The 15,086-nt window shown below is 34.9% G+C and overlaps 1 protein-coding gene across 7 annotated transcripts in view; it reads right to left on the reverse strand.

Moving 5' to 3' along the window:
• Positions 1–11,711: 11,711 nt before the first annotated feature.
• CRCP (CGRP receptor component) overlaps positions 11,712–15,086 on the reverse strand; it is a 37,633-nt gene continuing 34,258 nt past the window's right edge. For 6 of the 7 annotated variants that reach the window (XM_011366986.2, XM_011366989.2, XM_023534630.1 and 3 more), the window contains one exon: positions 11,712–13,435. In XM_011366986.2, coding sequence (XP_011365288.1) covers positions 13,286–13,435 — 150 coding nt within the window. In that variant the 3' untranslated portion in view covers positions 11,712–13,285. The remainder of the gene's footprint in view (positions 13,436–15,086) is intronic. The other variant, XR_896285.2, reaches the window with a different exon arrangement.

Consider the following 15,086-nt stretch of genomic DNA (forward strand, 5'->3'; position numbering starts at 1 on the left):
ATGCTAAGTGAAATAAGCCAGACAGAAAAAGTTGAAAATCACATGATATCACTTATATGTGGGATATAAACCTAAATGTAACAAATGAACAGGACAAACGGAGACTCATGGACATGTACAATAGACTAGTAGTTACCGGAGAGTAGGAGGTAGGGGGGAGGGGAAAAGTAGATAGGGTAAAAGGGGTAAAATATGTTGTCACAAAAAGAGATCTAACTATGGGAGGTGAACGCACAATATGAATATATATATATGCCTTACTGTTAAAGGGTACAGCTGAAACTTATTGGATTTCATTAACCAATGTCACCATAAAAAAATAAATTAAAAAAATTTCATTAAATAAAAAAAAACTATCTGTGAAGGTCAAAAGAAAAAAGTATCAAACTCAACACAAACTACATTAGGTATGTAGGAGATATATGACAAAAAGATCTAAAACATGACATCAATACAATAAATCATAAAAGGGGAAGTAAGAATGTATTCTTTATAGAATATATTTGAACACAAATGCCCATCAGCTTAAAATAGACTGCTACAATTTATAAACCTCATGCTAAGCCCAAACCAAAAACCTGTGAAAGATATACAAAGAATAGAGCAAGGAACCCAAATAAAACACTGAAGAAAACCAGGAAACCACAAGGGAAAGTTCAAGAGACAAAGGAACAGAACTATAAAAATAACCAAAAAACAATTAACAAAATGGCAATAAGCACACAGTTATCAATAATTACTTTAAATGTAAATGGATTAAATGCTCCAATCAAAAGACACAGGGTGGATAAATGGATTAAAAAACATGACCTATCTATATGCTATTTATAAGAGATTCACTTCAAATATAAAGACACATACAGACTGAGAGTTAAGTTATGGAAAAAGCTATTCCATACAAATAAAAAAAAGAAAGATGTGTTAGCAATACTTGTTTAAGACAGAACAGACTTTAAAACAAACATACAAAAAGGATACTACCTAATTATAAAGAGGCAAATCCAAGAAGAGGATGTCAATGTAAGAACATCCACACCTGTAGAGAATTTTTAAAAAATTTTTATTTGAGCCAAACTGAGGATACAACTGGAAGCTAGATTTCAACAGTATGAGATAAATGCTTCAGAGATTAACAGTCTGCAGTTTATTTTATGCATTTGAGATTAACGGAAGATTACATGAAGGTGGGATAAAGCAGGGTGGGGATCGAATCACAGGATAGTTAAGGTTCTGTGCTATCTTATGCTTTAGAAGGAACATGAAAGGGTGGTCAAATATTAGAAGGAGGGGTCTGAAAGAGGGTATTTTAAAGGTGTGTTATCCTAGATGCACAGAAACAATGGACAGGACTTGCTTAAGGTAAAGATAAATCTTTTCTAAAGAAAATATATGCCTGGGGCATGACCACCACAATGACCTGCCCAGTTAGGAACTTATAATAGATCACCCTGTTAGGTTACTTTCTAAAAAACCTACTTTTCATCCTCAAGGATATAACAATCATAAATATCTATGCACTCAACATAGGAACACCTAAATATAGAATTATTAATAAACGTAAAGGGAGAAGTCTACAGTAATACAATGATAGGAAACTATAATACCCCACTTACATCAATGGATAGATCAAAAAGGAAATAATGGCCTTAATGTCACATTAGACCAGATAAATTTAATACATTTATAGAACATTTCATCCAAAAACTGTAGAACACATTTTTTCTTTTTTCTATCTATCTATCTATCTATCTATCTATCTATCTATCTATCTATTATTATGGTGACATTGGTTAACGAAATCCAGTAAGTTTCAGGTATACAATTTAACAGTAAGGCAATATATATATATATACACATATAGTATTGTGGAACACAGTTTTTTCAAGTGCACATAGAACATTCTCCAGAATTGATCACACATTAGGGCACAAAACAAGCCTCGATAAGTTCAAGACGACTGAAATCCTATCAACTATCCTTTCCCTCTACAATGGTCTGAAACTAGAAATCAACTACAGAAAGAAAACTGGAAAAAAAGCAAATATGTGTAGACTAAACAACATGCTACTAAACAAACAGGAAATCAAAAAACTATTTTGAAATAAATGAAAACAAGTTTTCAAAATTTATGGGATGCAGCAAAAGCACTTCTAAAAGGAACATTCAGAGGTATGCAGTACTATATCAAAAAACAAGAAAAATCCCAAATACAATCTAATTATCTAATGCAACTAGAAAAACAAGAACAAAACCCAAAGTAAACAGAAGAAATAGTTAAGATCAGAGTGAAAATAAACAAAATAGAAATTTAAAAAATAGAAAAAAATCAATAAAACTAAGAGGTAAAGAAAAAAATTGACCGAAATTTAATCAAACTCATAGAGAAAAAAAAGTCCAAAGAAATAAAACCATAAATGAAAGAAGTTACAAGCAACATCACAGAAATACCTGGGAATAAATTTAATCATGGAGGTGAAAGATCTGTACTCTGAATATTTTAAGATACTGAAGAAAACGAAGAGGACACGAATAAATGAAAGGGTATATCAAGCTCACACCTGCGCAATGAAGACCTCAATAACCTTCAACTCACCTGAGCCTCATTATACCATCATTATAACATGATGCATATACCCAGAAGTTCATTATTATCATTATAACAGACTGAATTGAGGGAACAAACATGCGCAGAAAGTAAAAGGATGAATCACTGAGTCCTGTCAATCTTAGTTGTCAATCAAGGAAGCTCACTCAAAGTAACTACCCACAGGAAAAAGGGATTAAAAACCTTTAGGTCTTTGTTATCAGGCCTTTTGAGCCACACTTCTCTTGCTCAGGCCTGCATCCACTTCTGGAAGTGTACTTTCCTTTCTAATAAAACTTTTCTTTTCTATTGTATTTCGGTGTCTTGCTCAATTCTTTGTTCAAGACGTCAAGAACCTAGACAACACTTCAGGAGATGATCCCTACTCTCCAGTAACAGAACCACAACAAATAATCCTGAAATTTATATGGAACCACGAAATACTATGAATAGCCAAAGCAATCTTGAGGGGAAAAGTTGGAATTATCACACTATCTGATGATATCAAACTATACTACAAGGCTATATGACTCAAAATGACATAAAAACAGACACACAGATCAATGGAACAGAATAAAGAACCCAGAAATAAACCCACACATATATGGTCATTTAATCTATGACAAAGGAGCAAGAATATACAATGGGGTAAAGACAGTCTATCCAATAAATAGTGCTGGGAAAACATGCAAAAAAATGAAACTGGACCACCTTCTTACAACACATACAAGAATAAACTAAAAATGTATTAGAGACTTAACATTCCTGAAACCATAACATTCCTAGAAGAAAACAGAGGCAGTAAACATTTTATTACTCTTAGCAGTATCTTTTTGGATAAGGTCTTCTTGGGTAAGGGAAACAAAAGAAAAAATAAACAAATGGGATGACATCAAACAAAAGAGATTTTGCACAGTGAAAGAAACCATCAACAAAATGAAAGGATAACCTACTGAATGGGAGAAGATATTCACCAATGATAAATCTGATAAGGGGTTAAATATGAAATATTTAACCAAAATATGAAAGGAACACATATAACTTAAAATCATAAAAAAACAAACAATTCAATATAGGCAGAGAACCTAAACAGACATTTTTCCAAGAGGACATACAGATGGCCAACACCATATAAAAGATACTCATTGTCACTAATCAGCAGGGAAATGCAAATTAAAACCACAATGAGATATCACATCTGTCAAAACAGCTATCATCAATAAATCAACAAATAACAAGTGCTGGTAAGGATGTAGAGAAAAGGGAACCCTGCCTGGTACACTGTCGGTGGGATTATAAATTAGTATAGCCACTATGTAAAACAGTATGGAGATTCCTCAAAAAATTAAAAACAGAGCTGCCATACGTTCTGGCAATTCCACTTCTGTGTATTTACTGGAAGAAATCAAAAACACTAATTTGAAAAGAGATATGCATCCCTAGGTTCATTGCAGCATTACTAGTAATAGGCAAGATATGGAAGCAAACTAGATGTCTATTGATAGATGAATGGATAAAGAAGATGTTGTATAATGGAACATTATACAGCAATAAGAATGAAATCTTGCTATTTGTGACAACATGAATGGACAGAGGGTTATGCTAAGTAAAATAAGTCAGAGAAAAGCAAGTAAATGATTCACTTATATGTGGAATCTAAACAAATAAGCAAAACAAAATAGAAACAGACACATAAGATACGTAGAAGCTGATGGTTGCCAAAGGAAGCAGGATGTGTGTGTGTGTGAGAGAGATGAGATTTAAAAAAATGGGAGAAGGATAAAAACTAATAAAGTGACATTAAGAGAAAAAAGTGAACTGCAAAGAAACAAACAAAACTTCAGACTCCCGAAAGGCTGAATGTATAATAATCGAAAAATACATTTTAAAAGATATTTTAAAAATAAAAAGTAAAAATTTCTATTAAAAAGTATCTCTGGATTCTAAGAATACTAAAGTAAAAAGATGCAAAAAAGAGAACAAAGCAGGAGGACTGACATTACATGACTTCAAGATAATACAAAGCTACAATAATCAAGAGCATGATATTGGTAGAAGATTAGACTCATCTTTGACAAAGGCAAAAGCAACTGAACGGAGGAAGGAGTCTTTTTCAACGAATGGTGCTGGAAGAACTGGATAGTCACATGCAAAACAAAAAACAACAAACGAACATGAATGTAGACACAGACCTTGTACCTTTTGCAAAAATTAACTCAAAATGATCTAAATGTAAAATGAAAAACTATAAAACTACAAAAAATAACACAGGAGAAAATCTAGGTGACCCTGGGCTTCATGATGAATTTTTAGATATAACGTCAAAAGCATGATCCATGAAAAAATATATAGATTAGACTTTATGAAGATTAAAAACTCTGCTGTGTGAAAGACACTATTAAGAGAGTGAAAAGATAAGCCACAGACGGGGAGAAAATATTTGCAAAACACATTATCTGACAAAAGACTTGTATCTAAAACATATTTTTTAAAACTCTTAAATCTCCAATAAAATATTACTCAACTATAAAAATAAGTAAACTCTTAAATCTCAACAAAAAGAAAAAAACTAATTTAAAAATGGGCAAAAGACCTGGACACTTCATCAAAAAAGATATGAGATGGTAAATAAGCATATGAAAAGATGTTGATATAGTAGTATCACATTGCTGTTTGATTTTGCACTTCCCTAAAGACATATTAGAATGGCCAAAATCCAAAACGCTTAAACCACCAAATTCTGGTGACCATATGGAACAAAGGAACTCTCACTCATTGTTGGTGGGGATGCAAAATGGTACATACACTTTGTAAGACAATTTGGCATTTCTTAGAAAAACAAACATACTCTTCTCAAGTGCACATGGAATATTTTCAAGGACAGACCACATGTTAGGACACAAATCAAGTCTCAATAAATTTAAGACTGCTATCATATCAACCGTCTTCTCTGGTCACAATGTTATGGAACTAGATATCAACTACAAGAAAAAAACTGGAAAAAACACAAACACATGGAGGCTAAATTACATGCTACTAAACAATGAATGGGTTATTAATGAGATCAAGGAAGAAGTCAAAAGATACCTAGAGAAAAATAAAAATGAAAACAACTCAAAATTTATGGGACACAGCAAAAGCAGTCCTAAGAGGGAAATTCATAGGATTACAGGCTTACTTCAAGAAACAAGAAAAAGCTCAAATAAACAATCTAACCTTACAATTAAAAGAATTCAGCAACACATTAAAAATATCATACACCATGATCAAGTTAGATTTATTCCTGGGATGCAAGGTTGGTACAATATCCGCAAATCAATTAATGTGACACACCACATTAATGAATTGAAAGATAAAAATCATATGATCATATCAATAGATGCAGAAAAAGCAATAGACAAAATCCAGCATCCATTTATGATAAAAACTCTCAGCAAAGTGGGAATAGAAGGAACATACCTCAACATAATAAAAGCCATATGTGACAAACATACAGCTAACATCATACTCAATGGGGAAAGGCTAAAAGCATTTTCCTTAAGATCAGAAAGAAGACAAAGGTGGCTACTTTCACCACTCCTCTTCAACACTGTATCAGAAGTTTTAGCCACAGCAATAAGACAAGAAAGAAAAATAAAAGGCATCGGAACTGGAAAGGAAGAAGTAAAACTCTCGTTATTTGCTGATGATATACATGATACTATATACAGAGAACCCTAAAGATTCCACCAAAAAACTTAGAACTGATCAATGAATTCAGTAAAGCAGCAGGTTACAAAATAAATATTCAGAAGTCAGTGGCATTTTTATACACCAATGATGAACTTTCAGAAAGAGAAATTAAGAAAACAATCTCATTTACAATTGCACTGAAAACTATAAAATACCTGGGAATCAAATTAACCAAGAAGGTAAAAGACCTGTTTTCAGAAAATTATAAGTCATTGAAAAAAGAAATTGAAAAAGATACAAATAAATGGAAGCATATACCATGTTCATGGGTAAGAAGAATCAAAATCGTTAAAATGGCCATATTACCCAAAGAAATCTATAGATTCAATGCAATCCCTATCAAAATACCAATGGCATTTTTCAGAGAGCTAGAACAAATAATCCTAAATTTTATATGGAGCCATAAAAAAAAAACCGAATAGCCATGGCGATCTTGAGAAAGAAAAACAAAGTTGGAGGTATCACACTACCTTATATCAAACTATACTACAAGGCTACAGTAATCAAAACAGTATGGTATTGGCATAAAAACACATACATTGATCAATGGAACAGAATAGAGAGCCCAGAAATAAATCCACGCCTATACGCTCACTTAATATATGACAAAAGAGGTAAGAATATACAATGGGGCAAGGACAGTCTCTTCAATAATTGGTGTTGGGAAAACCGGACAGATACATGCAAAAATAAGGTGGACCACCTTCTTACACCACATACAAGAATAGACTCAAAATATATTAAAGACTTAAATGTGAGACCTGAAACCATAAAACTTCTAGAAGAAAACATAGGCAGTAAACTCTGATATTACTAACAGGAATTTCTTTTCAGATATACCTCCTCAGTAAGGGAAACAAAAGAAAAAATAAACAAATGGGACTACATCAAACTAAAAAGTTTTTGTACAGCAAAGGAAACCACCAAAAAAATGAAAGATAACCGAATGTTTGAGAGAAGATATTTGCTAATGATAAATCTGATAAAGGGCTAATATCTAACATATATCAAGAACTTATACATCTCAACAACATAAAAAAACAAACAATCCAGTTAAAAAATGGGCAGAAGACCTGAACAGATACTTCTTAAAAGAGGAAATACAGATGACTAGTAGACATATAAAAAGATGCTCAAGGTCGCTAACCATCAAAGTAATGCAAATTAAAACCACAATGAGAAAGCACCTCACACCTGTCAGAATGGCTATCATCAATAAATCAAAAAACAAGAAGTGCTGGCAAGAATGCAGAGAAAAGGGAACCCTCGTACATTGGTGGTGGGAATGCAAATTGGTACAGCTGCTATGGAAAACAGTATGAAGGTTTCTCAAAAAATTAAAATGGATATACCTTTTGATCCAGCAATTGCACTTCTGGGTATTTATCCAAAGAAAACCAAAACAATAATTCGTAAAGATCTATGCACTCCAATATTCATGGCAGCACAATTTACAATAGCCAAGATATGGAAGCAATTTAAATGCCCATCAACAGACGATTCGATAAAGAAATTATGGTTCATATACACAATGGAATATTACTCAGCCATTAAAATAAATGAAATCCTACCATTTGCAACGACATGGATGGACCTAGAGGTTATTAAGCTGAGTGAAATAAGTCAGAGAAAGATAAATACCATATGACTTCACTTATATGCGGAATCCAAGGAACAAAAATAACTAATTAAAAATAGACTCACAAAAATAGTGGACAATTTGGTGATGGACAGAGGGGATGGGGGTTGGGGGCTGGGAGAATGGGGTGAAGGGTTAAAGAAGTACAAATTAGTAGTTGATAGTTGGTCGTGGGGATGGGGAGCACGGAAGAGAGAATGCAGTTAGCATTAATATGATGGCTAGGTGGAGGGCCAGGGGAGGGAGGGGGCAATTGGGGGATCGTTTTATAAACTATATAAATGTCTAACCAATGTCCTGTATACTTGAAACTAATTTAAATAAATAAATTTTTTTTAAAAAACATACTCTTACCATATGATCCAGCTATCACACTCCTTGGCATTTACCCAAGAACTGAAAACTTCTGCCTACATAAAAACCTTCACACAAATGTTTATAGCAGCTATTTTTTGATAACTGTCAAAACTTGGCAGCAACCAAATGTCCTTCAATAGGTGAATATATAAACAAACTGATGACACAGCCAGACAAAAAGATATTATTCGATACTTAAAAAAAAAAAAAGAGCTACCATGAAATGAAGTATCATGGAGTAAACTTAAATGTATATCGCTAAGTGAAATCCAAACATACTATGTGATTCCAACAACATGATATTCTGAAAACGGCAAAACCGTGGGTGCAAACGAAAGATGAGTGGTTGCTAGGAATTCAAAGGGCAGGAGGGGTGAATAGGTGGAGCACAGGGTAGTTTTAGGACATTAAAAATATTTTAATGATAATGTAGTGGTAGATATATATTTGTCAAAACCCATTCTATGTATGTATTACTGTACTTCCTGATGTACAACAACAAAGAATGAGTCTTAATGTAAATTATGGACTTTTAGTAATAATGTATCCATATTGGCTCATCAATTTTAACAAATGCACCACACTAATGCAAGATGTTAATAATGGAAGAAACTGTTGGGGGAGGGATAAAGGAAACCTACGTTCTGCTTAATTTCTCTGTAAACGTAAAACTCCTTGAGAAAAATAAAGTCTATTAATTTTTTAATGCACAATGGATTTCAATAGACATTTCTCCCAAGATATGCAAATGGCCAATAAACATATGAAAAGATGCTTAACATCAATAGCCATTAGGGAAATACAAATCAAAACCAGAATGATAGCCATTAGGGAAATACAAATCAAAACCAGTGATTTCACAACCTCTAGGATGGCTATAATCAAAAAGAGGGACAATAACAAGAGATTGGATTTCATCATGAATTGGTAGTAGAAACATGAAATGGTTCAGGTGCTATAGAAAACCTTGGTACTGCATCAAAAAGTTAAACATAGCCTTATCATACGACCCAACAATTCAACTCCTAGGTATATGCAAGAGAAAGAAAAATACACAATCACAAAAACTTTGCACACAATGTTCACAGTAACATATTCAAAAAAGAGTAGAAATAATTCAAATATTCACCAACTGATGAATGAATATTCAAAATGTGGTATGTCTATTCAATGAATTATTCATCCACAAAAATGGTATAACATATTTGAACCTTGAAAATACTATACTGTGAAAAAATTCAGATACAAAAGGCCACGTGTTATGAGATTCAATTTATAAAAAATATCCAGAATGGCAAATATATAGACAGAAAGTAGAAAATAGAAAGTAGTGGTTGCCAGGCTCCCCATTATGGGGGTGATTGAAAACATTCTGGAATTAGGTAGTGGTGATGGTTGTACAACCTTGTGATTATACTCAAAACCACTGAATGGTACATTTTAAAAGGGTCAATTTTATGATATATGAATGATACCTTAATTTGAAAAATATGTAAAAGGACCTCTACACAGTTTTGCTTATTTTTTTCCCCTTCATTCATTGTGTGATTAAATATGGTTGATGATGCTTTTCAGGGTACACTTTATAGTTTACTGAGAAATGATTGGTGTATACAAATGGTGTTAAATTGGTTTCAGGGGAGAAAATGACTTAGCAAAGAATATACTGGAGCATTAATTTATTCACCTCTGATTAGGGTATAAGCTCTAGAGAGTTGGTATGGTTACATAACGATTGATTAGGGAAATGGTACCCATTTTATGAATGAGCTCTGAGGTGGCAGTAGATCATACTGTAACAAGCAAAAAGAGAGAAGTTAAATATTTGAGTAAACATTTAAGTGGGAGTCAACTTAATTTTTTAAGAGCTCATTAGTACCTTCTTGACAGATAACTAAAAAAACCTCTCCAAGTTAGAAACCAGAACTTAGTCCTAAAAACAAACAGACAAATGAAAAAACTGAGCCTACAGAAGTCAAATAACGAAGGCCAGTAGACCTAAAAAAATCTATCTAGCTATAACTTCAAAACTTTGCCTTCCTTATATGCTTGTTAAACAATAGTCTTTGAGGCTAAAAGTTTTTTTGAAAGGGTTTATTGAGCCATATGCTAGCCAGAAAAAGCACAGGTCCCGGAGAATGCAGTCTAAACCACCAGCACCAGGGCTAGAAGACGACAAAACATGTCCACTATCCTAGGGCTGAAGGAGCTCTTTTATACAATAACTTTGGGAAAGAAAGACTTATTTTGAAAGAATTCACATTGGCTATAGATAAGAAGGGAGGGAGGTGAAGCAGAGAAAGTTCTGGGATAGATGCACAGTAGGTAAAGAAGTATCTGCTGCTTCTGGATTAGTTGTGGACAACGGTCCCAAAAGTTCACGGATAAACAAGATGTGGTGGCCTCTGGTACTAGCTAAGAGCTGAAAGAGCAAACTGGAAGTTGATTCAAAGTTTCAACACACATTCAGGAATATGAGCAGTGTTTTGTTGGTTTCAGCTCTGTTAACTAATTAACTTCCCTCCCATTCTCTGGTCAGCTATAATTAGGACATCTCAGAATTTTTCTCTTCTCATCATATCACAGGTCATGATGCAAAACCTGTCCCAGCTCCTCTCAGTACTGCCTCTCCTCCAATGACTGAACTGGGCATCAGCCTCCATGTTTGGGACATAATTTAACTATCAACTACCCATTCACTCACCTTCACAGAGGCCAAGAACGACATGGAAATGGACATCTTTTCTTTTGAAAGAATAGAACAGTCACATGGTCAAAAACTGAAACCATATAGAAGGATATAAAATGTAAAGCAAGTCTCCCAGACTTCCCAGTTCCTTTCCAAGATGTGATCCTGGTTAAATTTCTTTAGTAAATTATGACTTATTTCTAAAATGTTTATTATTAATGTGACAGGAATATCACATAGAATATGTTTCTGATAAAGATTAAGTATTCCAGAGCCTGACTGATTTAATCAAAAAATTAGGCTACATTCAGGTCCCAAATATAGAAACAGAAAATCTTCCTGAAATCTAACATGGATTTATTTATTTATTTATTTATTTTAGATTTTTAATTTTCCCCCTCTTTAATTCCTCCCCTCCCCCTACTTCCACCTGTGACCTATGGATGTTGCTGTTTCCCCTTAAGCACTGGATCTCTGAAGGCAGGGCATCTCCGCCCACACGCTCACAGTGTGCACTAGGGGCCTGGTGCACTGAGGGCCTGGCGAATCCAGGGCCTGACATCTCCAGTGCACGGTCCATGGCTCCACTTGGGGCGCAAACCCAGGATCTTCTGCCTGTAAAGCAGACGTGCTAACCACTACACTATGGAGCCACCCCAACATGGAATTTAAATCCAAGTAGATTCAACTTTTTAAAAAAAAATCACACATTTTAAACTAAGTCAGATTTCACTTTATTTCTTTCTATCCATGGCAAAACAAACTCTTCAAAGATTTATAAAAATATCACAAGTGAGCAGTGACTTGGAAACAATTTATTATTAAACAGATTAAGTCAGAAATCTATCAAGCAAAAGTATCTAACACAAAGTTAAGATGAAATAACAGCTCCAGGTAGAATTCCCAATACTCGAGAGATTAAAAAATAAATGACTTGTTAATTTCAATGTTGCCAATAAGCAGATCTCCCTTGATCCTCAAAGGCTGACATAATTATAATTGGGGGAGGGGACAAGGTAGAAAGGATGAAAACCTGGGAATCATAAAGGAGGGGGAAGCAATCCAATAGCAGCATTGAAAATGCTTTAACATTTGTAACAAAAAAGTTGTAACAAATTATAAAAATTTGTAACTCACTATAACAAAATGAGTACCAATATGGAAAATTAATGTCTATGATCATTTTCTTCCCCAAATAGGAACAGAGTGAATGTGAAAAATTAAGATTTTTAGCAATATTCCTAGGACCAAAGGCAACCACATATCTGGAGGTACTAAACTCTCTAGTGCTTGAATATTAACAAGCTCTTCACATGGTAATTATCCCAATATTTTAAATTAAAAAAAAAAACTGAAACAACTTTACAACAGCCAACAAATTCAAATTCTTGTTACCACTAGTTCTTATACATTCTGTCTATGAAGAGAGGTACATAATTGTGCCCTTTTTAAAGATGCAAATAATTTGCCCATTGTGCAAATGAAGCGCACCTGGTCTCAACAAGCAGCACCTGCCCAGGGTTCCCGTCCTAGGGCAAAAAACTGAGGGTAGTTAGAAAGGGAACCAACACTATTTCTGTTGCCAGTTTGAAGTGCCTCTTTTCAACTATAATGAGCTGTGCTCTAACATTTAAGACAAAATAATGAGCTAGTAAACAAAGTCCATGCCAGCAGAGGAAAAGGGGCCTTTAGACCTGATGAAGAGTTGGCCAGATCTATTCTTTTTTTATTTCAGCTGTTCTCAAGGAAGATTCATCTAAGGTGAACCAAGCTCAGTGGCTCATTTTAACCAGGAGCTGCTCTGGGAGTGTGTAGCCATCTAACTGGCATCCCATAACTCAGTTTTCATCCTAACAGCATTCTGTGCCTCTGCTTGAGAAGTTCCTAAGGAAGTAGAAGAAATTAATTAGAATACAGTCCATCAAAGTCAATGTAAGTATTTTACTAGGTGTGAATAGGGACTTTCCCACAACTGTAACAAAGGCCACTGAAGAAATTTTTTTACCACAGAGGATTCCACACTCATTGTACTCTTTGACTCTGCCCTCTTTTCTTTAGCTCTCTGCACTGACAACCTCAGCCTGTTTTCACCATGTTTCTTCTTCTGGAAGCAAAGTGTTTCTTTTCAGCTTATTTTTGAGAAAGGCTTATTTTTGTGACTTACCCAACTAACCATGAAATCAGATCTGTTGGGGTAGAGGCTAAAACCAAACAATTCTCCATGTCTGAAAAATGGCTGTTGGGCCTTTCAACTTTAAGAGATGTTTGGGCCAGCTGTGCTCTTCTATGCTGGGTCCTCTTCATCCATTGTCACATCACAGTTGGTATTTTTCTTCTGCTCAGCCTCTGGCCCTGCAGGCAGAATGCTTGTGACAGTGTGGAGGAGTGCTTCGATCTGCTCCTCTGTGAGCCGTTCTTCACTCTCTTCCACCATCTACAAAAGGAAAGAAAACCCTCCAAGGGTTACAAATGAGCATCATAAGCTAGGCCATCCCATGTTGTTCCCAGTCCCAGCCCCAACCTCTTGGCACAGAGTTCAGGGCCTGGCTCCTGAGCACCTCAGGTCTCTAGGTCCTATTCATCTTGGCTCCAATGGAGGGAGAAGCCAGCTCAAATTTCACAGTAGCCCAGTGTTACTGCTCAAAAGAGGTCAGTGAAAAAAAGAGTTCCAGGTTAGCATTTTTCTTTAAAGAAAAAGAAAACCCTAGTGGTTCTATACCCATATACACATGTCAATATGTTGTATATGTAAAGAAAATTCACCTCTGGAGAGTGAAACAGTGCTTTATATACTTTTGTATTTCATAACAAGCACATCTCTAACTTACAAACTGTATCAACAACTTATCTAATGACTCCCCACTATGTGCCAAATGGTTTATATATTTTTTCCTAATCCTCACTAGCCCCTACCACTAACAGCAGCCCTTTAGGGAGTTTATGTGCCTGGCGTTGCACCTGGCACTTCATATCCATTGTTTCTTTTAACCCTCACAACAATCCTGGCAAGGGGCATTTAGTAGAATTCCAAGCCAGGCCTTCCTGACTCTAATGCCTACAATCTAACACACACCACTTGGTCTCAGTCACTTCCTGGGAATGCAGGATAGGAGTCTGATGAGTGACAGCTGGGAAACAATCCCACACTGCCCCATTAAAGGTCTACTTAAAGCCTGGTTTCTGACATTATTCTGGAAATCTGAACACACATATGATACAATCATGAGTCAGTTTCTTTAGCCTCACATCTAATTTTCAATATGTTAATGAATATAAACATAACATAGTCAACTACTTTTTAAAAGCAGTATGCAGGTACTGTTGAATTGTACACCTGAAACTTACTAGATTTTGTTAACCAATGTTACCCTAATAAAAATAAATTTAAAAAGTAAATAAATAAAATAAAAGCAGCTTTCAGGCAGTCTAGTTGTTTAACCACATTCACTTGGTGGCATTAGCCATCTATCACAAACAGCTTTCTTCACTAAAGGTGTCCAGGGTCCCATTCTACAGCATTTTCCACAGCCATCTCTAACATCTGGCAACTAAGACCAAAAGGAATTCTAGAAAGAAATCCTGGCAGACTTAAGTAAAGAAAGCTTACAAGCCTGAAATCAGTCTGATGGCCTGACTTTACAAATAGCACAGAAGCTAAAGAAGCCAAATGACACATCCAAGATCATACTGCAAATTCCTGGTAAAACACTGGTCTCTTCATCTCACTCCAAAAATGTTTCCACAGCTAGAGAATAATCCTGGGTGTTCTCGGGTGAGAAAGATCCTGAGTGAAACAATGGAGCTACTACTTCCCATCATGCTACGAAATAAAATTACCATTTTCTAAAGATTCAAAGGCTCAATGAAGTGTGACCTCTACTGAACAGGAAACAATTCTCAAAAGCCCGTTTTTAAAATCAGACATACAAAATAAGGGTGTGTAAAAGGCAGTAATCTAACAGACTACTTCTAAAGAATAAAGGAGTTGGAAGAAGGGATATATCCAATTTGGTTTAATCCATTTGAGAGAAGAATGTCTCCAAATTTATGAATAACTGGCATATGCAGTTGATTAGGAACTGCTT

The sequence above is a fragment of the Pteropus vampyrus genome, unplaced genomic scaffold (genome assembly GCF_000151845.1).
Source record: "Pteropus vampyrus isolate Shadow unplaced genomic scaffold, Pvam_2.0 Scaffold128, whole genome shotgun sequence".
Classification (NCBI taxonomy): Eukaryota; Metazoa; Chordata; class Mammalia; order Chiroptera; family Pteropodidae; genus Pteropus; species Pteropus vampyrus.